Source organism: Bombina bombina, chromosome 7 (genome assembly GCF_027579735.1).
Source record: "Bombina bombina isolate aBomBom1 chromosome 7, aBomBom1.pri, whole genome shotgun sequence".
Taxonomy (NCBI): Eukaryota; Metazoa; Chordata; class Amphibia; order Anura; family Bombinatoridae; genus Bombina; species Bombina bombina.
Genome location: NC_069505.1, coordinates 433,947,261 through 433,974,933, shown reverse-complemented (window position 1 = coordinate 433,974,933; position 27,673 = coordinate 433,947,261). Strand labels below are relative to the sequence as shown.

Sequence of the window (27,673 nt, the reverse complement as noted above, 5' to 3'; positions counted from 1 at the left end):
CTGTGATTACCCTGTATCTAACCCTCTGCAGACTGCTCTTTATCTCAGTTATATTAATATAATTTTTACCTCTGTGATTACCTTGTATCTAAGCCTCTGCAGACTGCCCCTTATCTCAGTTATATTAATATACTTTTTACCTTTGTGATTACCCTGTATCTAATCCTCTGTAGACTGCCCCTTATCTCAGTTATATTAATATAATTTTTACCTCTGTGATTACCTTGTATCTAACCCTCTGCAGACTGCCCCCTTATTTTAGTTCTTTTGACAGACTTGCATTTTAGCCAATCAGTGTTGACTCATAAGTAACTCCACAGGAGTGAGCACAGTGTTATCTATAAGACACACATGAGCTAGTAGTGTCTAGCTGTGAAAAAAACTGACAAAATGTACTGAGATAAGAGGTGGTCTTCAAGGGCTTAGCAATAAGCATATGAGCCTACCTAGGTTTAGCTTTCAACAAAGAATACCAAGAGAACAAAGCTAATTTGATGATAAAAGTAAATTGGAAAATTGTTTAAAATGACATGAAAGTTTAATTTTGAGTAAACTGTACCTTTATTCTTTAGCAGTTGTTTCTAGGCAATAAGTGCTCTCTGCTTGCCTCTTGTGAAAGAGGCCCAAGCTGAGACCTAACACAGGCTCACCTTTGCTATGTCGTACATCACAGAAATCTTAAATTCCCAGTCCATGAATGTCCCATCAGGGTAAGAGATGGTATCATTGAGAACATCCTGTGGGATAAAACAAATGTAATCGCCAGTCCTAGGCAGTGACGTATAATGTCTTCTCCGAGGAGAAGAGACGGTCCCCTATTCATGTTTCATCTAAAGTTCAATGATCTCATCTTTATTTATAGTAAAAATATGGTGCTAGAGACGAATGGGGACCACAAGCACTGCACAAACGGTAACAAGTGGTGCGAGACGCTAAATGCACACAATAAAAGCTTAGATCAGATTTATTCCAGTGACAAACTACAACTCTCTCATGAGACAGAGAAATGAGGGATTAATAATACTATACAGAGGGGTATATGGCGCAAATAGTGAAGCATATAGAACTAGCGATCACATGAGGCAGAAGAGTGAGATATATACAGAGGGGTATATGGCGCAAATAGAGAAGCGTATAGAACTAGCGATCACTTGAGACAGAAGCGTGAGATATATACAGGGGGGTATATGGCGCAAATAGTGAAGCATATAGAACTAGCGATCACATGAGGCAGAAGAGTGAGATATATACAGAGGGGTATATGGCGCAAATAGAGAAGCGTATAGAACTAGCGATCACTTGAGACAGAAGCGTGAGATATATACAGGGGGGTATATGGCGCAAATAGTGAAGCATATAGAACTAGCGATCACATGAGGCAGAAGAGTGAGATATATACAGAGGGGTATATGGCGCAAATAGAGAAGCGTATAGAACTAGCGATCACTTGAGACAGAAGCGTGAGATATATACAGAGGGGTATATGACGCTAATAGCGAAGCATATAGAACTAGCGATCACATGAGGCAGAAGTGTGAGATATATACAGAGGGGTATATGGCGCAAATAGAGAAGCGTATAGAACTAGCGATCACTTGAGACAGACACATGAGATATATACAGAGGGGTATAAGGCGCTAATAGAGAAGCGTATAGAACTAACTAGTGATCACATGACACAGAAGCGTGAGATATATACAGAGGGGTATATGGTGCTAATAGAGAAGAGTATAGACCTAACTAGCGATCATATGAGACAGAAGTGTGAGATATATATAGAGGGGTATATGGCGCTAATAGAGAAGCGTATAGACCTAACTAGCGATCACATGAGACAGAAATGTGAGATATATACAGAGGGGTATATGGTGCTAATAGAGAAGAGTATAGACCTAACTAGCGATCATATGAGACAGAAGTGTGAGATATATACAGAGGGGTATATGGTGCTAATAGAGAAGCATATAGACCTAACTAGCGATCACATGAGACAGAAATGTGAGATATATACAGAGGGGTATATGGCGCTAATAGAGAAGCGTATAGACCTAACTAGCGATCATATGAGACAGAAGTGTGAGATATATACAGAGGGGTATATGGTGCTAATAGAGAAGCATATAGACCTAACTAGCGATCATATGAGACAGAAGTGTGAGATATATACAGAGGGGTATATGGCGCTAATAGAGAAGCGTATAGAACTAACTAGCGATCATATGAGACAGAAGTGTGAGATATATACAGAGGGGTATATGGTGCTAATAGAGAAGCATATAGACCTAACTAGCGATCATATGAGACAGAAGTGTGAGATATATACAGAGGGGTATATGGCGCTAATAGAGAAGCGTATAGAACTAACTAGCGATCATATGAGACAGAAGTGTGAGATATATACAGAGGGGTATATGGCGCTAATAGAGAAGCGTATAGACCTAACTAGCGATCATATGAGACAGAAGCGTGAGATATATACAGAGGGGTATATGGCGCTAATAGAGAAGCATATAGAACTAACTAGCGATCACATGAGACAGACACATGAGATATATACAGAGGGGTATAAGGTGCTAATAGAAAAGCGTATAGACCTAACTAGTGATCACATGACACAGAAGCGTGAGATATATACAGAGGGGTATATGGTGCTAATAGAGAAGCGTATAGACCTAACTAGTGATCACATGAGACAGAAGTGTGAGATATATACAGAGGGGTATATGGCGCTAATAGAGAAGCGTATAGAACTAGCGATCACATGAGACAGAAGCTTGGGATATATACAGAAGTGTATAGCACACACTTACCCGGAGTGAGCCGCGCTCACAATACTCGATGACGGCATATATCATGTTGTCCTGCTTCACAGTCCCATAGAATTTGGTCAGGTTGTAGTAATCTATCTGCAATAGCTGTAGGGGTAAAAAAGGGTGAGAGTCCAGCACTTCAAGCACAAAGCACTGTGCCTGCTGCAGGGAGAGAGACAGATCCCAGCAAAATCCAAAGGAAATACAAAAAGCAGCAGCAGCAGCACCAGTGAAATCAATTTACTTTTATTTAGGACAAGAGAATAAAAATCACAACGTTTTGGGGCTCACCCCTTAGTCATGTTATTGTGTTTTTTATTCTCTTGTCCTAAATAAAAGTAAAAATGGATTTAACTGGTGCAATAGCTGTAGGGGAGGAGCATTATTACACCGGTCAGTGGTGGTTGTCATCTCTGAGGGTCAATTTAACAAACAGTGAAATACTTTTCTATCGCACTATACAGATAGGATCCTTAACCAGACATCCATTAAATCACTGAAATATCACATGATCCAAACTAGACCTTAACAGCAATAATGCCCCGAAATGCGTTGTGCTTAATCGGATATAATTATAATTTGTCACATTAGATGGAGCAGTAACTTAATCAACTCTCACCATTGGCTAACGAGTAGTCCACCCAAATCAAATACCCAGATTCCCCTAACAATGGCGTGTAAGAAAAAGCAACTGCCAATACTTTTTATGGGACATTAAGTACAAATGTTCCCATGTAATTATTTACGGATTATCAGGATGCCTGAGCTTTAACCCCAGCTTTCAGTTAGATGTAATTATGAGGAAAAATACTGTATTTAAAACATTTTAATAATAATAAAATACATTTTGATAAAATTCCATAAAATATTTTTTGTGAGTAAATGCATTTATATTCACACATTCAAGCATCTTAAATCCCACAGTGACCTTATAGCACATACAACACATGGAAAACGTAATTAATAACTCATTTTAGCTCAGGTCAAAGAGAGTTGAGATATGTTATGTCACAAGAATAAGAAAATTTATGCTTACCTGATAAATTTATTTCTTTTTGGATACGATGAGTCCACGGATTTCATCCTTACTTGTGGGATATTCTCCTCCTGGTCAGCAGGAGGCGGCAAAGAGCACCACAGCAGAGCTGTATAAATAGCTCCTCCCTTCCCTCCCACCCCAGTCATTCGACCAAAGTTAAGAAGAGAAAGGAAAAGCCAAGGTGCAGAGGTGTCTCAAGTTTAACAAAAATTAAATAACCTGTCTCATTAAAACAGGGCGGGCCATGGACTCATCGTATCCAAAAAGAAATACATTTATCAGGTAAGCATACATTTTATTTTATTTTTTAAGATACGATGAGTCCACGGATTTCATACCTACTTGTGGGATACAATACCAAAGCTATAGTACACGGATGAAAAGGGAGGGACAAGACAGGGAACCTAAACGGAAGGCACCACTGCTTGAAGAACCTTTCTCCCAAAAGCAGCCTCAGCGGAGGCAAAAGTATCAAATTCGAAAAATGTATAAAAAGTGTGAAGAGAAGACCAAGTTGCAGCCTTGCTAATCCGTTCAACAGAAGCATCATTTTTGAATGCCCATGAGGAAGCAACAGCCCAAGAGGAATGAGCCATAATTCATTCAGGCTGCTGTCCAGTAATTTCATATGCAAAACGGATGATACTCTTCAGCCAAAAAGAAAGAGAGGCAGCCGTAGCTTTCTGACCCCTGAAAAAAACAAAACAAAGAAAACGATTGTCTAAAATCCTTAGTCTCTTGTAAGTAGAACTTCAAAGCACGGACTACGTCTAAATTATGTAACAGACGTTCCTTCTTAGAAGAAGGGTTAGATTAATGTTCATGTCTGAAACAACCTTAGGAAGAAACCCAAGTTTTGAACAAAACACCACCTTATTCGCATAGAGAACAAGATAAGGAGAATTATATTGTAATGCCAAAAGCTCAGATACTCTGAGCAGAAGAAAAAGCGACCAGAAATAAAAAAACTTTCCAAGATAATAACTTAAAATCTATGGAATGCATAGGTTCAAACAGAACTCCATTAAGAACTCTAAAAACTAAATTTAAACTCCAAGAAGGAGCAAGAGGACTAAATACAGGCCTGATTCCAGTCAGAGCCTGACAAAAATATTGTACATCTGGAACATCCACCAGATGCTAGTGTAACAAAATAGGGAAAGCAAAAATCTGTTACTTTAATGAACTTGCTGATAACCCCTTCTCCAATCCTGCTTGGAAAAAAGACAAAATCCTGTGAATCCTAACCCTACTCCATGAGTAGCCCTTGGATTCACACCAATAAGGATATTTACGCCATATCTAATGATACATTTTCCTTGCAACAGGCTTACGTGTCTGATAAAAGCATCTATGACCGAAACAGAAAAACCTCGCTTGTAAAAAATCAAGCGTCCATCTCCAAGCAATCAGCTTCAGAGAAACTAGATTTAGGTGGAAGAAGTGACACTGAATAAGAGGTCCTTCCTCAACGGAATTGTCCAGGGAACAGAGATGACATGTCCACAGGAGCTGCATACCAAATCATGCGAGACAATGCTGAAGCGAAGAGGAGCACAGATACCTCCTTCCATATGAGTTTAAAAATACCCCGGGAAAGAAGCGCAAATGGGGAAAATAGATATTCTAGTCTGAAAGACTAAATAACTGTCAAGACAGCTAGCAGCTCAGACTGGGGGCCCTAGACTTGGACCCTTATCCCAGAAGCCTGACATTCTGACAAAATGCCAAGCGATCCAACTCCAGCCGATCCCATTTGAAAATCAGGATGGAGAATACTCCCGGACAGAGTTCCCAGCCAATCGGAATTAAGGTAGGAAAAATCTGATTGGTTGATTTAATCAGCCAGTCGGATTGATGTTCAATCCGATTGGCTGATTGGATCAGCCAATAGAATTGACCTTGCATTCTATTGGCTGATCCAATCAGCCAATCGGATTGAACTTCAATCCGATTGACTGATTAAATCAACTAATCAGATTTTTCCTACTTTAATTCCGATTGGCTGATAGAATCCTATCAGCCAATCAGAATTTGAGGGACGCCATCTTGGATGACGTCATTTAAAGGAACCGTCATTCGTCGTTAGTCCATCGTGCTGGAAGGATGCTCCGCGCTAGATGTCTTCAAGATGGAGTCGCTCCTCGTCGGATGGAAGAAGATAGAAGATGCTGCTTGGATGAAGCCTTCTGACGGTCCGGATGTCCTCTTCTGCCCACATAGGATGAAGACTTCTGCCGGTCTGGATGTCCTCTTCTGCCCCATCGGATGAAGACTTATGCCCGGATCGGATGACCACTTGTGCCCGGCTGGGTGAAGATGGCTCAGGGTAGGGTGATCTTCAAAGGGGTAGTGTTAGGTTTTTTAAGGGGGGATTGGGTAGGTTTTAGAGTAGGGGTGTGTGGGTGGTGGGTTGTAATGTTTGGGGGGGTATTGTAATTTTTTTTTACAAGTAAAAGAGCTGATTACTTTGGGGCAATGCCCCACAAAAGGCCCTTTTAAGGGCTATTTGTAATTTAGTATAGGGTAGGGCATTTTATTATTTTGGGGGGCTTTTTTATTTTATTAGTGGGCTTAGATTAGGTGTAATGAGTTTAAACTTCTTGTATTTTTTTTTCTCTGTAATTTAGTGGAGGGTTTTTTTCCCGTAATTTAGTTTATTGAATTTAATTCTAATTAATTGTAGGTAGTTTAGGTAATTAGTTTAATGATAGTGTAGTGTTAGGTGTAATTGTAATTTAGGTTAGGGTGTATTTTACAGGTAATTTTGTACTTATTTTAGTTAGGTAGTTATTAAATAGTTAATAACGATTGTACCTAGTTAAAATAAATACAAAGTTGCCTGTAAAATAAAAATAAACCCTAAGCTAGCTACAATGTAACTATTAGTTATATTGCAGCTAGCTTAGGGTTTATTTTATCGGTAAGTATTTAGTTTTAAATAGGATTAATTTATTTAATTATGTTAAATTAATTTTGTTTAATTTAAATTATATTTAAGTTAGGGGGGGTTAGACTTAGGGTTAGACTTAGTTTTAGGGGTTAATAAATTTATTATAGTAGCCTCTACGTTGGGGTCGGAAGATTAGGGGTTAATAATTGTAGGTAGGTGGCGGCGACGTTGGGGGGGGGCAGATTAGGGGTTAATAAAATGTAACTAGTGTTTGTGAGGCGGGAGTGCGGCGGTTTAGTGGTTAATACATTTATTAAAGTGGCGGCGATGTACGGTCGGCAGATTAGGGGTTAATAATTGTAGGTAGGTGTCTTGGGACTTGCCTTGCTTGGGACTAAGGAGTACTTTTCCAAAGACACCCACCACCCGTGAGAACACGGGAAGAATAACACCATGTCCGTGTAAGTCTTGCTTGCTGTAAGGATGACTCCTGAACTAGGATATCAGCCAGATAGGGCACCCTTGCAATGCCCCATAACTAAAGCACCGCCAACAGCAATCCCAGAGCCTCCATAAGAACTTGGAATTGTGGCTATACCGAAGAGAGGACCACGAACAGAAAGTATTTATCCAGAAAGACAAACTCTAAAACCTGAAATAAGTCTCATGAACGGTACATGAAGGAACTTGTCCTGAAATCTGCCGTTGTCATAAAAAAAAAAACCCTTCTAGGATCAAGGGAGAAATGGAACAAATTAAAAAATCTTCATCCTAAAGGACAGTACTTTGTCAAGAAAAGGTTTGAAGATTCTCCTTTTTCGAGAATCACAACCCAATCGGTAACCCCGATCCTGCACCAGAATTAAAATTGAAACAATCACTCCCAGGTCTAAGAGGTCCCCTACGCAGCGTAAGGACGTCACACCTCTTGTCTGATCCTCAGACAATCTTGAAAGCAGAAACTGCCTCTGAGAGAAAAACATTTGAACTCGAAACCAAACTTGAGCGAAAACGGAAAGTCAGCCCCCTACAAGATCTAATCCTGGACCTGGGCATATTCCCCATGCTGTCATCAAGCCAGGTCCCAAAAATGTTTGTTCCTGGCAGGGAATCACCCAAATCTAATTTTTAGAACAACAATCTGTAAAACAAGGCTCTAACTATAAAGTCCCAAGAGCCGGAACAGAGCCACCTAAGCTTCCAGTTTGATAAATGGAAGGTAAGAAATTGGAATAAAGGAATTAGCTAATGTGAAAGCTTTATCCCGATCTGGATATTATCCAGTGAAGCTACTGACAAATAGCATCAGACAATGCATCAAACCAATATGCAGTCACACTAGTGACGGTAGCAAAGTACACAGAGTTGCCATTGTAAACCCTGGTGTGTGTACCATTCCCAAGCAACCACGGATATCTCAGATAAATCGCTGAAGTAATCCATCAGTACTGCCATATTAAGAAGACACTGACAATGCCATGTTCTCTGTATAGCATGACCTAAATCCCAGGCAGGACAGGAATATAATTAATTTGTATGTGTGCACTTGTTAAAAACATCGTTCCCACATTCTAGTTTACTAATAAGGGGAAACTGCCTTAGTATTCACTGCACAATTCGTCTACACAGTGAAAAATACACAACTCCCCGGCAGAGAAGGAGAGAAAAGGCGCGCAATGAAAGGAGCTGTCTCTCTTAAGGACCGCCCATCGTGGGCGGTAACAACGTAAGCCTGGAAAAAAAAGAAAAATTGACGAAATAAATAATTAATTGTAAAATAAAGTCAAACAAGTGTCCCCCGGTCAGCTTTATCGTACATTACTGTTTCTTTATGGCATGCTTTTGCAAATGCCAGATCAGATAAAAAACACTCTCAAAAAGAGGACAATGTGATATGCAGTGAAAACTCTTACAGGGAACACTGCCAGCATAAAAAATCTCACGGTCGGTTATGATTTTTTATATAACCGTCGGGAGATAGGGTCCCCTTACAATCAGCCTGTAAAGCTTATGAGCCCTTATATTATGCTGTCCTCGTTTTACCCAGCTATGAGACACTGCTCATTTTAATACATAGCCTAGTCTTCAACAGGAGCCATTCTAACCCCCGGTTGGCATGTTCGTACTATCAGTGCCCAGAGCATCTGAGACCAGTAAAAAACATGTGCTGTCTAGTATAGTCTCCCAATCTAAGGGGAGAAAACATACCTGAATAAAGAGCACAGCCTTTACCCTAAGGGCTCATATATAACATAAGTAGCCAACATCTTTCTGAGTTCTTCTTTTTCCAAGCCCAGAAATAAAAAATGGCACTTACCTCACAATCTGCCAACAGCAGAGGCAGCTCCCAGGTGTGTGAAGTCCTACTGCTCACATGGACCTGAGGATCATAAGAAAAATACTGAGTAAAATCTCTCAGAAGTTTTCTCCCGGATAGGGCAGCAACATTATGTGAGGCGCAGTGAGAATTATGTCCCGCAAGTTCCCATTGCTTTAAAGCCACCAAATGCTCTACTGTAGAGACTGATCTGGACTAGGCTACACACTAGAACAAAGTAGCACTCTTTGGCACTACTTAAAAAATGATAAACTCTTGATTGAAGAATCCATACTAACACCTCACTTTGCCATCTCCTATCTAACTAACATAGGCAAAGAGAATGACTGGGGTGGGAGGGAAGGGAGGAGCTATTTATATAGCTCTGCTGTGGTGCTCTTTGCCGCCTCCTGCAGACCAGGAGGAGAATATCCCACAAGTAAGGATGAAATACGTGGACTTAAAAAAGAAATAGCACTAATATCTGATTAAGATGTTTAATTAGTAAAACATATTTGAAACATTGAAACTTCTTTCTATATAGCTGTGATTGTTCTTTACCTGTCTAATTATGTGTCTGTAAATCATTATATTATACCTAAGTGTGATTCTGGTCACTAACCCTAACTCTCTAATTATCTCAGGAAGAAGTCCTATTACACCATATTACTGTTCTACAGTAATGACCTTACTTTAGAGCTAAGCATGAAACAAATAACTTACTTTAATGACACTTACTTGAATAATTACATCTAAATAATCTGATGTGTAAGTTAGTACTGGTGCAGCTAGCCCTGACTAATTGCTGAGGCACAGCATGAAACAGGTAGGCTATTGAACTGCTACAGGTCTGTTGGCTGTAGAGACAGTAATTTGCTACGGATTGTTTTACTTGTAAAATTAAAGTCAAGTTTTAACTTATCCTCTGTTTGCGTCTTCTGGACTTTTGTTGATGTCTAAGTAAGTACTGGTGCAGCCAATCAGTGTCTGCGGTTCCCTGGCTAGTGGCATTACGCCCAGTGTAACATTACCTTATTCAGCTCAATCATCTGTCTTTCTGCAAAGTTCCCATCGTGCTTCAAGTCTTTCAGTATAACAACCTGCAGCAAAAACAACCTGTGTTATGTCATGAGATTGTACCATTGTCTCTTATATTTATTATCTAAAATGTATTAGTATTATTATCTAGTTTATATTAATATTATCTAGTATTTATTAGCATTATTAACTAGACTATATTAATATTATCTAGTATTTATTAGTATTATTATCTAGTCTATATTAATATTATCATCTAGTATTTATTAGTATTATTATCTAGTCTATAGTAATATTATCTAGTATTTGTTAGTATTATTAACTAGACTATATTAATATTATCTAGTATTTATTACTATTATTAACTAGTCTATATTAATATTATCATGTAGTATTTATTAGTATTATTATCTAGTCTATATTAATATTATCATCTAGTATTTATTAGTTTTATTATCTAGTAAGTATTAGTATTATTATCAAATCTATATAAATATTATCATCTAGTAACTAATTAGTATTATAATCTAGTATATATTAATATTATCATCAAGTATTTATTAGCATTATTATCTAGTCTATATTAATATTATTATCTAGTATTTATTCGTATTATTAACTAGTCTATATTAATATTAACATCTAGTATTTATTAGTATTATTATCTAGTCTATATTAATAATATCTAGTGTTTATTAATATTATCATCTAGTATTTATTAGTATTATTATCTAGCCTATATTAATAATATTATCTAGTATTTATTAGTATTATTATGTAGTAAATATTAGTATTATCATCTTGTTTATATTAGTATTATTATCTAATATTTAGTAGTAGTATTATCTAGTCTATTTTAATATTATCATCTAGTATTTATTAATATTATTTTCTAGTATATATTAATATTATCTAGTGTTTATTAATATTATTATCTAGTATTTATTAGTATTATTATCTAGTCTATATTAATAATATTATTTAGTATTTATTAGTATTATTATGTAGTCTATGATAGTATTATCTTGCATATATTAGTATTATTATCTAGTATTTAGAAGTATTATTATCTAGTCTATGTTAATATTTTAATTTAGTATTTCTTAATATTATTATCTAGTCTATAATAATATGATCTAGTATTTATTAGTATTATTATCTATTCTTTATTAATATTATATAGTCTATATTACTATTACTATTATTATCTAGTATTTATTAGTATTATAATAAATATTATAATAAATTATTAGTATTTATTAGTATTTTATAAGTGAGACACTAATTTTTAAGAATTATACAAGAATTGAACAAGGATTGGACAAGGGGCAAGATACAAGGCAAGTACTCTTGTAATATTTTGTTTTATGTATCTCATTGTATCCTTTTGCAAGTGCTGCTGTAACACTCTGCCTTATGTGTTTACTTGGTTCCCACTTTCATAACAATGCTCAATATCTTCATATTCCTTTTTACTACCTCTTGTCTCTATAACAAACTACATTACTCACTTACTCCTTCTCCCTCTCCACCTGCACTGTTCATTAGCCCATCTCTCTTATACTCACCTTACTTTTGTACTCATGAACTTTACCTATTCCTAAACACTCTCTCTCCCCCCTGCACTTCAGCCAAACAACAGTCTCATTACTGCAAATCTGCTTCTCATCTCATGTCACTCTCCCTCTTGCTCATACTAGCTGCTGGCGACATCTCCCCTAATCCTGGTTCCTCACAACCTCCTAGCCTTTCGCATCCTTGTGTGCCTTTCAATAGACTTCATAAACTAAACTCTGGTAACCTTAATCACATTCCTCTTACATCTAAAAACCCCTCCCCCTTCTCTTGTGCACTCTGGAACTCTCGCTCTGTTTGCAACAAGCTCACTTCTATCCATGATCTCTTTATCTCCCACTCTCTTAACCTTCTGGCTCTTACAGAAACCTGGCTCTCTGCTTGAGACACATCATCCACTGCTGCACTGTCACATGGGGGTCTCCATTTCAGCCACACTCCTAGGTCTGGCAATAGACAAGGAGGTGGCGTCGGTATTTTACTTTCCTCTCGTTGCACCTTCCAACAAATACAGCCCTTCTCTTCACTCACATTTTCTTCGTTTGAAGCACACATGATTCGGTTATTCTCTCCCCTCTCTATACGTGTTGCAGTCATATACCGCCACCCTGGCTCCCCAACTCAATTTTTAGATCACTTTGCTCCCTTGTTTCCTTATTTCCTTTCCTCAAACACCGCTGCCCTCATTCTTGGCGACATTAACATCCGTCTTGACAATCCCAATGCATCCTCTGCAATACAACTTCTTCAACTGACTTCCTCTTTCGGCCTGTCATAATGGACTGACTCTCCCACTCACAAAGATGGTCATTCCCTTGATCTGATTTTCACCTATTGATGCACTCTTTAAAATTTAACAAACTCCCCTTTTCCTCTCTCTGACCATCATCTCCTAACTTGCAACATCACTTCCCTACCTACAATTCCCCCTCCCTCTACCCCTCACACCAAACTTCACAGAAGCACTAAGTCACTAGATCTGCATCAGTTCGCTAGCTCTCTCAAACTTCTCCTCTCATCCATCACCTCCTTTTCCTGCCCTGACCAATCTATCTGCCAGTATAATTCCCCCCTTACATCGGTCATTGACACTCTGGCCCCTCCAACCTTAGCTCAGAAACCACATTCTCATCCTCAGCCCTGGCATACTCCTCTGACACGATACCTACACAGATGCTCCCATACTGCTGAGCAACATTGAAGGAAATCTCGGAGTTCAGCTGACTTTCTTCACTTCAAGTTCATCCTGAACTCCTACTATTCTGCCTTTAATCTTTATAAGCAACAATATTTTTCTAATCTCATCTCTACTCTTTCCTCTAACCCTAAACGTCTGTTTTCCATGTTCAACACTCTTCTCCGCCCACCCCCACCTCCTAACACAACCTCTCTCTCAGCTCAAGATTTTGCAAGCCACTTCAAAAACAAAATTGACTCCATCAGAAGCGAAATCAGCTCTCAACATACTTCCAATCTCCCACACCCTCAAAAGCTCACAATCACCCAAAACCCAAATATCCAAAAAAGCAGCTCTTTTGCCCCTGTTAATGAGGATGAAGTTTCTGCCCTTATACTGTCCTCCCACCTCACTACCTGTCCCCTCGACCCCATCCCCTCACAGCTACTCCCCTCCCTCTCTTCTACCCTCACCCCCATACTCACACACATTTTCAACCTCTCCCTCAGCACTGGTATATTTCCCTCATCTCTAAAACATGCACTGGTCACACCTATCCTCAAAAAACCTTCCCTTGATCCAACCTCCCCTTCCAATTACCACCCTATTTCCCTACTCCCTCTTGCCTCAAAGCTCCTTGAAAAGCTAGTTTACGCACGTCGATCCCATTTCCTTACACTAACCTCTCTTCTTGACCCACTGCAATCTGGATTTCGTTCCCATCACTCTACAGAGACAGCAATTGTCAAGGTTACCAATGACCTACTAACAGAAAATCCAAAGGCCACTTCTCTCTGCTTATCCTCCTTGACCTGTCTGCAGCCTTTGACACTGTTGACCACCCTCTTCTGCTCCAAACCCTCCAATCCTTCGGCATCTGTGACACAGCTCTCTCGTGGTTCTCTTCCTATCTGACTAACTGTACATTTAGTGTAGCCTTCTCCGGAGCATCCTCTGCCCCGTTACCACTTTCTGTTGGGGTATCTCAAGGCTCTGTCCTTGGTCCCCTTCACTTTTCAATCTGCACGCCGTCACTAGGTTCCTTAATAAAGTCCCATGGGTTTCAATACCATTTGTATGCCGATGACACCAAAATCTAGCTCTCTGCACCAGACCTACCTCCTTCCTTACTAACCCGTGTCACTAACTGTCTTTCTCACATCTCATCTTGGATGTCCTCTCATTACCTTAAGCTAAATCTCTCCAAAACTGAACTCCTTATTTTTCCCCTTCTTCCAATGTCTCCACCCCCAAAATTTCTATAACTGTTGACAATTCCATCATTACCCCTACCCCGCACGCCCAATGTCTTGGGGTCACACTTGACTCAGATCTTTCCTTCACTCCTCACAGTCAGTCCTTGGCTAAAGCCTGCCGCTTCCACCTTAAAAACATTGCTAAAATTAGACATTTCCTTACACAAGATACAACCAAGATTTTAATACACTCTCTCATCCTTTCCCGCTTCGACTACTGCAATTCTGTCCTCTCTGGTCTACCTAGCTGCCACATCGCTCCTTTACAATCCATTATGAATGCCTCTGCCAGGCTCATCTTCCTTACTCGTCGCTCTTCATCTGCTGCACCTCTCTGCCAATCCCTTCACTGGCTTCCTCTTGCCTCTAGGATTAAACATAAAATCCTCACCCTGACATATAAAGCTCTCAACTGCACTGCTCCCCCCTACATATCAGAACTTGTCTCTAGATACCCTCCCTCCCGTCCTCTTCAATCAGCTGAGGATCTCCTCCTCTCCTCCTCTCTTGTTACTTCCTCACATTCCCGTTTACAGGACTTCTCCAGACTGGCCCCCATCTTGTGGAATTCCCTGCCTCGCTCCATAAGACTCTCCCCTAGTTTTAACAGCTTCAAGCACTCCCTAAAAACTTTACTATTCAGGGATGCATACAACCAACACTAACCTTTCCTAGCGCCATTGCTTTCCCCTTGAACCCCTTAGATTGTAAGCCTATGGGCCCAGCTGTTTACAGATCGCTTCATAAGAGCCGACTACAACAGTGAAACTCTCGGCAGGGCCCTCTACCCACTTGACCCCTACAAAAGCTATCCTGTACACCGACTATGTTTACAGAGCTGCGGAATCTGTTGGCGCTCTACAAATATTTATGATTAAACAACTAAAAATCTATGCGCTGGTGGTAGATAATACTTCACATAAAAATCAGATACCCCAAGTCATCTGAATAAATAGTTTTAGTAGCAGTTATGATTGTCTTATATGTGTGCGCCTGTGTGTTACAAGACAGTAATGTGAGTGCTGGTTACTGCAGGGAACACCGGCCTTTGTGCTTATGTGTGTTCTACAGACAGTAATGTGAGTGCTGGTTACTGCAGGGAACACCAGCCTCTGTGCTTATGTGTGTTCTACAGACACGGTAATGTGAGTGCTGGTTACTGCAGGGAACATCAGCCTCTGTGCTTATGTGTGTTCTACAGACACAGTAATGTGAGTGCTGGTTACTGCAGGGAACATCAGCCTCTGTGCTTATGTGTTCTACAGACACAGTATTGTGAGTGCTGGTTACTGCAGGGAACACCAGCCTCTGTGCTTATGTGTGTTCTACAGACACAGTAATGTGAGTGCTGGTTACTGCAGGGAACACTGGCCTCTGTGCTTATGTGTGTTCTACAGACAGTAATGTGAGTGCTGGTTACTGCAGGGAACACCAGCCTCTGTGCTTATGTGTGTTCTACAGGCGGTAATGTGAGTACTGGTTACTGCAGGGAACACCAGCCTCTGTGCTTATGTGTGTTCTACAGACACAGTATTGTGAGTACTGGTTACTGCAGGGAACACCGGCCTCTGTGCTTATGTGTGTTCTACAGACACAGTAATATGAGTGCTGGTTACTGCAGGGAACACCAGCCTCTGTGCTTATGTGTGTTCTACAGACACAGTAATGTGAGTGCTGGTTACTGCAGGGAACACCAGCCTTTGTGCTTATGTGTGTTCTGCAGACACAGTAATGTGAGTACTGGTAACTGCAGGGAACACCGGCCTCTGTGCTTATGTGTGTTCTACAGACACAGTAATGTGAGTGCTGGTTACTGCAGGGAACACCGGCCTCTGTGCTTATGTGTGTTCTACAGACACAGTAATGTGAGTGCTGGTTACTGCAGGGAACACCAGCCTCTGTGCTTATGTGTGTTCTACAGACACAGTAATGTGAGTGCTGGTTACTGCAGGGAACACCGGCCTCTGTGCTTATGTGTGTTCTACAGACACAGTAATGTGAGTGCTGGTTACTGCAGGGAACACCGGCCGCTGTGCTTATGTGTGTTCTACAGACACAGTAATGTGAGTGCTGGTTACTGCAGGGAACACCAGCCTCTATGCTTATGTGTGTTCTACAGACACAGTAATGTGAGTGCTGGATACTGCAGGGAACACCGGCCTCTGTGCTTATGTGTGTTCTACAGACACAGTAATGTGAGTACTGGTTACTGCAGGGAACACCAGCCTCTGTGCTTATGTGTGTTCTACAGACAGTAATGTGAGTACTGGTTACTGCAGGGAACACCAGCCTATGTGCTTATGTGTGTTCTACAGACACAGTAATGTGAGTGCTGGTTACGGCAGGGAACACTGGCCTCTGTGCTTATGTGTGTTCTACAGACAATAATATGAATCCTGGTTACTGCAGGGAACACCTGCCTCTGTGCTTATGTGCGTTCTACAGGCGGTAATGTGAGTACTGGTTACTGCAGGGAACACCAGCCTCTGTGCTTATGTGTGTTCTACAGACAGAAATTTGAGTACTGGTAACTGCAGGGAACACCATCCTCTGTGCTTATGTGTGTTCTACGGACAGTAATGTGAGTACTGGTTACTGCAAGGAAAACAAGCCTCTGTACTGGTTACTGTAGGGAACACCGGCCTCTGTGCTTATGTATGTTCTACAGACAGTAATGTGAGCACTGGTTACTGCAGGGAACACCAGCCTCTGTGCTTATGTGTGTTCTACAGACAGTAATGTGAGTACTGGTTACTGCAGGAAACACCAGCCTCTGTGCTTATGTGTGTTCTACAGACAGTAATGTGAGTGCTGGTTACTGCAGGGAACACCAGCCTCTGTGCTTATGTGTGTTCTACAGACACAGTAATGTGAGTGCTGGTTACTGCAGGGAACACTGACCTCTGTGCTTATGTGTGTTCTACAGACAGTAATGTGAGTACTGGTTACTGCAGGGAACACCAGCCTCTGTGCTTATGTGTGTTCTACAGACAGTAATGTGAGTACTTGTTACTGCAGGGAACACCAGCCTCTGTGCTTATGTGTGTTCTACAGACACAGTATTGTGAGTACTGGTAACTGCAGGGAACACCGGCCTCTGTGCTTATGTGTGTTCTACAGACACAGTAATGTGAGTGCTGGTTACTGCAGGGAACACCAGCCTCTGTGCTTATGTGTGTTCTACAGACACAGCAATGTGAGTACTGGTTACTGCAGGGAACACCGGCCTCTGTGCTTATGTGTGTTCTACAGACACATTAATGTGAGTGCTGGTTACTGCAGAGAACACCAGCCTCTGTGCTTATGTGTGTTCTACAGACACAGTAATGTGAGTGCTGGTTACTGCAGGGAACACCAGCCTCTGTGCTTATGTGTGTTCTACAGACACCAGGGCCGCCACTAGAAATTGTGGGGCCCCTGACTTAACCACTGATCAGGACCCCCCCCCCCCCCCTTGACATGTGCAATTTTTGACCAAGTGACTAAAACGTATATGCACTTTATTCTTAAGTGTCTATTTAAACTTGGAAATGTTGGTAACATACAAACAAACAGACACACTCATACACTGAAACAAACACACACACTCACACATAAGGATTCACATATAGACACTCTAGCAGACACGCAAAGAAACACACTCAGACACAGATACCCAAACAGACACTCAGCACTTGATTACATTGACCTGACAAGTAATGAGGTAAACTACAGTTTTGTAAAAAAAAAAAAAAAGGAGATTTAGAAAACAAAATATGGAGTTCTGATTATCTTTTTGTATAGGACGATGCCAACTAAATGATGACAACAGCATGCAATGGCTGAAAGGAAGGACCCTGAACTGCCTAAACAATAATTTAAAGGTTAAATGGTGGATTGGTGACTTCCGTAAAGGTCGCATTAGTCTCAAAGTCTGTAGAAAGATGTGAATAATCAGTAGTAAGGTCAAAATGTCCTAAAAAGGAACAGACAATTGCAGAAATTAAGAGATCACTTTTTAAAGAATCATATTTGTAAATGTGTAAACAAAAATAATTCAGTGAATTCATAATTGTACTTTAATGATCTGGGTAGATGGATAGATGAAGAAAAGTACTTTTAAAAGGTTGACATGTGTTTGTTTGTGTTTCCCCCATTTTCCCCAACCAAGAGCACTACTTCAAATATAGTGTACAAATGTTCCCATCTGTCAGCTGTACTTATGGATTTAGAAAATGCTGTACTCTATATGGTCTTGGTGAAACCATAAGCTGTGGTACTTATACCATTAGATCTGGTTAAATGCAAGATTTAGGCTTGTTGGTATGTATTTCAAAATTAAGTCAGCTGTAGTGTAAACGGAACAGTTTTAAGTTAACCTGTCTCATTTCAAACACTGAGCAATCTTAGTCTGAGAGTATAACATTTTATGCAGATGTAAAAATCTTAGATAAAATGCCTCCTTGCATCTCGAAAGTCTTTTCATAAAGGGGCAGTAAACTGGAATGTAATTATATATATATATATATATATATATATATATAAAAATATATATATATATAAATATATATATATAAATAAAAAAAATGCATATCTGCCAAAAGGGCACCTACCATTTGTTTATTGAGGAGGAAACATTTCTGCATGGCTTTAAGCATAGAATTTCTACAGCCTTTTCAAATAATCATAAATACACTGCTGCTAAAAAAAATAGTTTTTATGGACCCCTGGCCCCACCATACAACTACTACCACACTGAAGTTACAATCTGAAATTGCACAAAGAAATAAAAACACTTGCTAAGTAAGTCCTACCTCCTCTGCAAATGAAAGTGATTTGCCGTCTGACTCAAGCACACACTGTACAAACAAAGTGCCAAGTCTGTCTCACCCTGTGTATAGTGGTTTAGTGCAGAAATCCTCTCAAATGCTAATACTTTACTCCTTGTAATAACATTCCCCATGCTCAATTAGCACTCTGCTGTAGTACCCACTGGTGGCTACCAAAATTTAAAAGTTCTTGCCTCATGGGGCCACCCTGGCCCATTGGGCCCCTGACAGGAGTCACCCCTGTCACACCCTGATAGCGGCCCTGACAGACACAGTAATGTGAGTGCTGGTTACTGCAGGGAACACCAGCCTTTGTGCTTATGTGTGTTCTGCAGACACAGTAATGTGAGTCCTGGTAACTGCAGGGAACACCGGCCTCTGTGCTTATGTGTGTTCTACAGACACAGTAATGTGAGTGCTGGATTCTGCAGGGAACACCAGCCTCTGTGCTTATGTGTGTTCTACAGACACAGTAATGTGAGTGCTGGTTACTGCAGGGAACACCAGCCTCTGTGCTTATGTGTGTTCTACAGACACAGTAATGTGAGTGCCGGTTACTGCAGGGAACACCGGCCTCTGTGCTTATGTGTGTTCTACAGACACAGTAATGTGAGTGCTGGTTACTGCAGGGAACACCAGCCTCTATGCTTATGTGTGTTCTACAGACACAGTAATGTGAGTGCTGGATACTGCAGGGAACACCGGCCTCTGTGCTTATGTGTGTTCTACAGACACAGTAATGTGAGTACTGGTTACTGCAGGGAACACCAGCCTCTACAGACAGTAATGTGAGTACTGGTTACTGCAGGGAACACCAGCCTCTGTGCTTATGTGTGTTCTACAGACACAGTAATGTGAGTACTGGTTACTGCAGGGAACACCGGCCTCTGTGCTTATGTATGTTCTACAGACAGTAATATGAGTCCTGGTTACTGCAGTAAACACCAGCCTCTGTGCTTATGTGTGTTCTACAGACAGAAATTTGAGTACTGGTAACTGCAGGGAACACCAGCCTCTGTGCTTATGTGTGTTCTACGGACAGTAATGTGAGTACTGGTTACTGCAGGGAACACCAGCCTGTGTGCTTATGTATGTTCTACAGACAGTAATATGAGTCCTGGTTACTGCAGGGAACACCAGCCTCTGTGCTTATGTGTGTTCTACAGACAGTAATGTGAGTACTGGTTACTGCAGGAAACACCAGCCTCTGTGCTTATGTGTGTTCTACAGACAGTAATGTGAGTGCTGGTTACTGCAGGGAACACCAGCCTCTGTGCTTATGTGTGTTCTACAGACACAGTAATGTGAGTGCTGGTTACTGCAGGGAACACTGACCTCTGTGCTTATGTGTGTTCTACAGACAGTAATGTGAGTACTGGTTACTGCAGGGAACACCAGCCTCTGTGCTTATGTGTGTTCTACAGACAGTAATGTGAGTACTTGTTACTGCAGGGAACACCAGCCTCTGTGCTTATGTGTGTTCTACAGACACAGTATTGTGAGTACTGGTAACTGCAGGGAACACCGGCCTCTGTGCTTATGTGTGTTCTACAGACACAGTAATGTGAGTGCTGGTTACTGCAGGGAACACCAGCCTCTGTGCTTATGTGTGTTCTACAGACACAGCAATGTGAGTACTGGTTACTGCAGGGAACACCGGCCTCTGTGCTTATGTGTGTTCTACAGACACATTAATGTGAGTGCTGGTTACTGCAGAGAACACCAGCCTCTGTGCTTATGTGTGTTCTACAGACACAGTAATGTGAGTGCTGGTTACTGCAGGGAACACCAGCCTCTGTGCTTATGTGTGTTCTACAGACACCAGGGCCGCCACTAGAAATTGTGGGGCCCCTGACTTAACCACTGATCAGGACCCCCCCCCCTTGACATGTGCAATTTTTGACCAAGTGACTAAAACGTATATGCACTTTATTCTTAAGTGTCTATTTAAACTTGGAAATGTTGGTAACATACAAACAAACAGACACACTCATACACTGAAACAAACACACACACTCACACATAAGGATTCACATATAGACACTCTAGCAGACACGCAAAGAAACACACTCAGACACAGATACCCAAACAGACACTCAGCACTTGATTACATTGACCTGACAAGTAATGAGGTAAACTACAGTTTTGTAAAAAAAAAAAAAAAGGAGATTTAGAAAACAAAATATGGAGTTCTGATTATCTTTTTGTATAGGACGATGCCAACTAAATGATGACAACAGCATGCAATGGCTGAAAGGAAGGACCCTGAACTGCCTAAACAATAATTTAAAGGTTAAATGGTGGATTGGTGACTTCCGTAAAGGTCGCATTAGTCTCAAAGTCTGTAGAAAGATGTGAATAATCAGTAGTAAGGTCAAAATGTCCTAAAAAGGAACAGACAATTGCAGAAATTAAGAGATCACTTTTTAAAGAATCATATTTGTAAATGTGTAAACAAAAATAATTCAGTGAATTCATAATTGTACTTTAATGATCTGGGTAGATGGATAGATGAAGAAAAGTACTTTTAAAAGGTTGACATGTGTTTGTTTGTGTTTCCCCCATTTTCCCCAACCAAGAGCACTACTTCAAATATAGTGTACAAATGTTCCCATCTGTCAGCTGTACTTATGGATTTAGAAAATGCTGTACTCTATATGGTCTTGGTGAAACCATAAGCTGTGGTACTTATACCATTAGATCTGGTTAAATGCAAGATTTAGGCTTGTTGGTATGTATTTCAAAATTAAGTCAGCTGTAGTGTAAACGGAACAGTTTTAAGTTAACCTGTCTCATTTCAAACACTGAGCAATCTTAGTCTGAGAGTATAACATTTTATGCAGATGTAAAAATCTTAGATAAAATGCCTCCTTGCATCTCGAAAGTCTTTTCATAAAGGGGCAGTAAACTGGAATGTAATATATATATATATATATATATATATATATATATATATATATATATATATATATATATATAAAAATATATATATATATATAAATATATATATAAATAAAAAAAAATGCATATCTGCCAAAAGGGCACCTACCATTTGTTTATTGAGGAGGAAACATTTCTGCATGGCTTTAAGCATAGAATTTCTACAGCCTTTTCAAATAATCATAAATACACTGCTGCTAAAAAAAATAGTTTTTATGGACCCCTGGCCCCACCATACAACTACTACCACACTGAAGTTACAATCTGAAATTGCACAAAGAAATAAAAACACTTGCTAAGTAAGTCCTACCTCCTCTGCAAATGAAAGTGATTTGCCGTCTGACTCAAGCACACACTGTACAAACAAAGTGCCAAGTCTGTCTCACCCTGTGTATAGTGGTTTAGTGCAGAAATCCTCTCAAATGCTAATACTTTACTCCTTGTAATAACATTCCCCATGCTCAATTAGCACTCTGCTGTAGTACCCACTGGTGGCTACCAAAATTTAAAAGTTCTTGCCTCATGGGGCCACCCTGGCCCATTGGGCCCCTGACAGGAGTCACCCCTGTCACACCCTGATAGCGGCCCTGACAGACACAGTAATGTGAGTGCTGGTTACTGCAGGGAACACCAGCCTTTGTGCTTATGTGTGTTCTGCAGACACAGTAATGTGAGTCCTGGTAACTGCAGGGAACACCGGCCTCTGTGCTTATGTGTGTTCTACAGACACAGTAATGTGAGTGCTGGATTCTGCAGGGAACACCAGCCTCTGTGCTTATGTGTGTTCTACAGACACAGTAATGTGAGTGCTGGTTACTGCAGGGAACACCAGCCTCTGTGCTTATGTGTGTTCTACAGACACAGTAATGTGAGTGCCGGTTACTGCAGGGAACACCGGCCTCTGTGCTTATGTGTGTTCTACAGACACAGTAATGTGAGTGCTGGTTACTGCAGGGAACACCAGCCTCTATGCTTATGTGTGTTCTACAGACACAGTAATGTGAGTGCTGGATACTGCAGGGAACACCGGCCTCTGTGCTTATGTGTGTTCTACAGACACAGTAATGTGAGTACTGGTTACTGCAGGGAACACCAGCCTCTACAGACAGTAATGTGAGTACTGGTTACTGCAGGGAACACCAGCCTCTGTGCTTATGTGTGTTCTACAGACACAGTAATGTGAGTACTGGTTACTGCAGGGAACACCGGCCTCTGTGCTTATGTATGTTCTACAGACAGTAATATGAGTCCTGGTTACTGCAGTAAACACCAGCCTCTGTGCTTATGTGTGTTCTACAGACAGAAATTTGAGTACTGGTAACTGCAGGGAACACCAGCCTCTGTGCTTATGTGTGTTCTACGGACAGTAATGTGAGTACTGGTTACTGCAGGGAACACCCGCCTGTGTGCTTATGTATGTTCTACAGACAGTAATATGAGTCCTGGTTACTGCAGGGAACACCAGCCTCTGTGCTTATGTGTGTTCTACAGACAGAAATTTGAGTACTGGTAACTGCAGGGAACACCAGCCTCTGTGCTTATGTGTGTTCTACGGACAGTAGTGTGAGTACTGGTTACTGCAAGGAAAACAAGCCTCTGTGCTTATGTGTGTTCTACAGACAGTTATGTGAGTACTGGTTACTGCAGGGAACACCAGCCTCTGTGCTTATGTGTGTTCTATAGAAAGTAATGTGAGCACTGGTTACTTCAGGAAACACCAGCCTCTGTGCTTATGTGTGTTCTACAGACAGTAATGTGAGTACTGGTTACTGCAGGGAACACCAGCCTCTGTGCTTATGTGTGTTCTACAGACAGTAATTTGAGTACTGGTTACTGCAGGGAACACCAGCCTCTGTGCTTATGTGTGTTCTACAGACAGTAATGTGAGTACTGGTTACTGCAGGAAACACCAGCCTGTGTTCTTATCTGTGTTCTACAGGCGGTAATGTGAGTACTGGTTACTGCAGGGAACACCAGCCACTGTGCTTATGTGTGTTCTACAGACAGTAATGTGAGTACTGGTTACTGCAGGAAACACCAGCCTGTGTTCTTATCTGTGTTCTACAGGCGGTAATGTGAGTACTGGTTACTGCAGGGAACACCAGCCACTGTGCTTATGTGTGTTCTACAGACAGTAATGTGAGTGCTGGTTACTGCAGGGAATGCCAGCCTCTGTGCTAATGTGTGTTCTACAGACAGTAATGTGAGTACTGGTTACTGCAGGGAACACCGACCTCTGTGCTTATGTGTGTTCTACAGACACAGTAATGTGAGTACTGGTTACTGCAGGGAACACCGGCCTCTGTGCTTATGTGTGTTCTACAGACACAGTAATGTGAGTACTGGTTACTGCAGGGAACACCAGCCTCTGTGCTTATGTATGTTCTACAGACAGTAATATGAGTCCTGGTTACTGCAGGGAACACCAGCCTCTGTGCTTATGTGTGTTCTACAGACAGAAATTTGAGTACTGGTAACTGCAGGGAACACCAGCCTCTGTGCTTATGTGTGTTCTACGGACAGTAGTGTAAGTACTGGTTACTGCAAGGAAAACAAGCCTCTGTGCTTATGTGTGTTCTACAGACAGTTATGTGAGTACTGGTTACTTCAGGAAACACCAGCCTCTGTGCTTATGTGTGTTCTACAGACAGTAATGTGAGCACTGGTTACTTCAGGAAACACCAGCCTCTGTGCTTATGTGTGTTCTACAGACAGTAATGTGAGTACTGGTTACTGCAGGGAACACCAGCCTCTGTGCTTATGTGTGTTCTACAGACAGTAATTTGAGTACTGGTTACTGCAGGGAACACCAGCCTCTGTGCTTATGTGTGTTCTACAGACAGTAATGTGAGTACTGGTTACTGCAGGAAACACCAGCCTGTGTTCTTATCTGTGTTCTACAGGCGGTAATGTGAGTACTGGTTACTGCAGGGAACACCAGCCACTGTGCTTATGTGTGTTCTACAGACAGTAATAAGAGTACTGGTTACTGCAGGAAACACCAGCCTGAGTTCTTATCTGTGTTCTACAGGCGGTAATGTGAGTACTGGTTACTGCAGGGAACACCAGCCACTGTGCTTATGTGTGTTCTACAGACAGTAATGTGAGTGCTGGTTACTGCAGGGAATGCCAGCCTCTGTGCTTATGTGTGTTCTACAGACAGTAATGTGAGTACTGGTTACTGCAGGGAACACCGACCTCTGTGCTTATGTGTGTTCTACAGACACAGTAATGTGAGTACTGGTTACTGCAGGGAACACCGGCCTCTGTGCTTATGTGTGTTCTACAGACACAGTAATGTGAGTACTGGTTACTGCAGGGAACACCAGCCTCTGTGCTTATGTGTGTTCTACAGGCAGTAATGTGAGTACTGGTTACTGCAGGAAACACCAGCCTGTGTTCTTATGTGTGTTCTACAGACGGTAATGTGAGTGCTGGTTACTGCAAGGAACACCAGCCTCTGTGCTTATGTGTGTTCTACAGACAGTAATGTGAGTAGTGGTTACTGCAGGGAACACCAGCCTCTGTGCTTATGTGTGTTCTACAGGCAGTAATGTGAGTACTGGTTACTGCAGGAAACACCAGCCTGTGTTCTTATGTGTGTTCTACAGACGGTAATGTGAGTACTGGTTACTGCAGGGAACACCAGCCTCTGTGCTTATGTGTGTTCTACAGACAGTAATGTGCGTACTGATTACTGCAGGGAACATCAGCCTCTGTGCTTATGTGTGTTCTACAGACACAGTAATGTGAGTGCTGGTTACTGCAGGGAACATCAGCCTCTGTGCTTATGTGTGTTCTACAGACAGTAATGTGCGTACTGGTTACTGCAGGGAACATCAGCCTCTGTGCTTATGTGTGTTCTACAGACACAGTAATGTGCGTGCTGGTTACTGCAGGGAACATCAGCCTCTGTGCTTATGTGTGTTCTACAGACACAGTAATGTGAGTGCTGGTTACTGCAGGGAACACCAGCATCTGTGCTTATGTGTGTTCTACAGACACAGTAATGTGAGTGCTGGTTACTGCAGGGAACACCAGCCTCTGTGCTTATGTGTGTTCTACAGACACAGTAATGTGAGTGCTGGTTACTGCAGGGAACACCAGCCTCTGTGCTTATGTGTGTTCTACAGACAGTAATGTGAGTACTGGTTACTGCAGGGAACACCAGCCTCTGTGCTTATGTGTGTTCTACAGGCGGTAATGTGAGTACTGGTTACTGCAGGGAACACCAGCCTCTGTGCTTATGTGTGTTCTACAGACACAGTATTGTGAGTACTGGTTACTGCAGGGAACACCGGCCTCTGTGCTTATGTGTGTTCTACAGACACAGTAATGTGAGTGCCGGTTACTGCAGGGAACACCAGCCTCTGTGCTTATGTGTGTTCTATAGACACAGTAATGTGAGTGCTGGTTACTGCAGGGAACACCAGCCTCTGTGCTTATGTGTGTTCTACAGACACAGTAATGTGAGTACTGGTTACTGCAGGGAATACCAGCCTTTGTGCTTATGTGTGTTCTGCAGACACAGTAATGCGAGTACTGGTAACTGCAGGGAACACCGGCCTCTGTGCTTATGCGTGTTCTACAGACACAGTAATGTGAGTGCTGGTTACTGCAGGGAACACCGGCCTCTGTGCTTATGTGTGTTCTACAGACACAGTAATGTGAGTGCTGGTTACTGCAGGGAACACCAGCCTCTGTGCTTATGTGTGTTCTACAGACACCGTAATGTGAGTGCTGGTTACTGTAGGGAACACCGGCCTCTGTGCTTATGTGTGTTCTACAGACACAGTAATGTGAGTGCTGGTTACTGCAGGGAACACCGGCCTCTGTGCTTATGTGTGTTCTACAGACACAGTAATGTGAGTGCTGGATACTGCAGGGAACACTGGCCTCTGTGCTTATGTGTGTTCTACAGACACAGTAATGTGAGTACTGGTTACTGCAGGGAACACAAGCCTCTGTGCTTATGTGTGTTCTACAGACACAGTAATGTGAGTGCTGGTTACTGCAGGGAACACCGGCCTCTGTGCTTATGTATGTTCTACAGACAGTAATATGAGTCCTGGTTACTGCAGGGAACACCAGCCTCTGTGCTTATGTGTTCTACAGACACAGTAATGTGAGTACTGGTAACTGCAGGGAACACCAGCCTCTGTGCTTATGTGTGTTCTACGGACAGTAATGTGAGTACTGGTTAATGCAAGGAAAACAAGCCTCTGTGCTTATGTGTGTTCTACAGACAGTAATGTGAGTATTGGTTACTGCAGGGAACACCAGCCTCTGTGCTTATGTGTGTTCTATAGACAGTAATGTGAGCACTGGTTACTGCAGGGAACACCAGCCTCTGTGCTTATGTGTGTTCTACAGACAGTAATGTGAGTACTGGTTACTGCAGGAAACACCAGCCTCGTGCTTATGTGTGTTCTACAGACAGTAATGTGAGTACTGGTTACTGCAGGAAACACCAGCCTCTGTGCTTATGTGTGTTCTACAGACAGTAATGTGAGTACTGGTTACTGCAGGAAACACCAGCCTCTGTGCTTATGTGTGTTCTACAGACAGTAATGTGAGTACTGGTTACTGCAGGGAACACCAGCATCTGTGCTTATGTGTGTTCTACAGACAGTAATTTGAGTACTGGTTACTGCAGGGAACACCAGCTTCTGTGCTTATGTGTGTTCTACAGACAGTAATGTGAGTACTGGTTACTGCAGGAAACACCAGCCTGTGTTCTTATCTGTGTTCTACAGGCGGTAATGTGAGTACTGGTTACTGCAGGGAACACCAGCCTCTGTGCTTATGTGTGTTCTACAG

At 41.6% G+C, this 27,673-nt stretch overlaps 1 protein-coding gene across 1 annotated transcript in view; it reads right to left on the bottom strand.

Annotated features, from left to right (window-relative positions):
- Nucleotides 1-27,673, bottom strand: part of GUCY2C (guanylate cyclase 2C) — a 262,021-nt gene that overhangs the window by 149,023 nt on the left and 85,325 nt on the right. The window contains exons 14-16 of the mRNA XM_053689439.1: nt 10,091-10,159; nt 2,811-2,915; nt 651-737 (exon numbers count right to left, since the gene is read on the bottom strand). Coding sequence (XP_053545414.1) covers nt 651-737; nt 2,811-2,915; nt 10,091-10,159 — 261 coding nt within the window. The remainder of the gene's footprint in view (nt 1-650; nt 738-2,810; nt 2,916-10,090; nt 10,160-27,673) is intronic.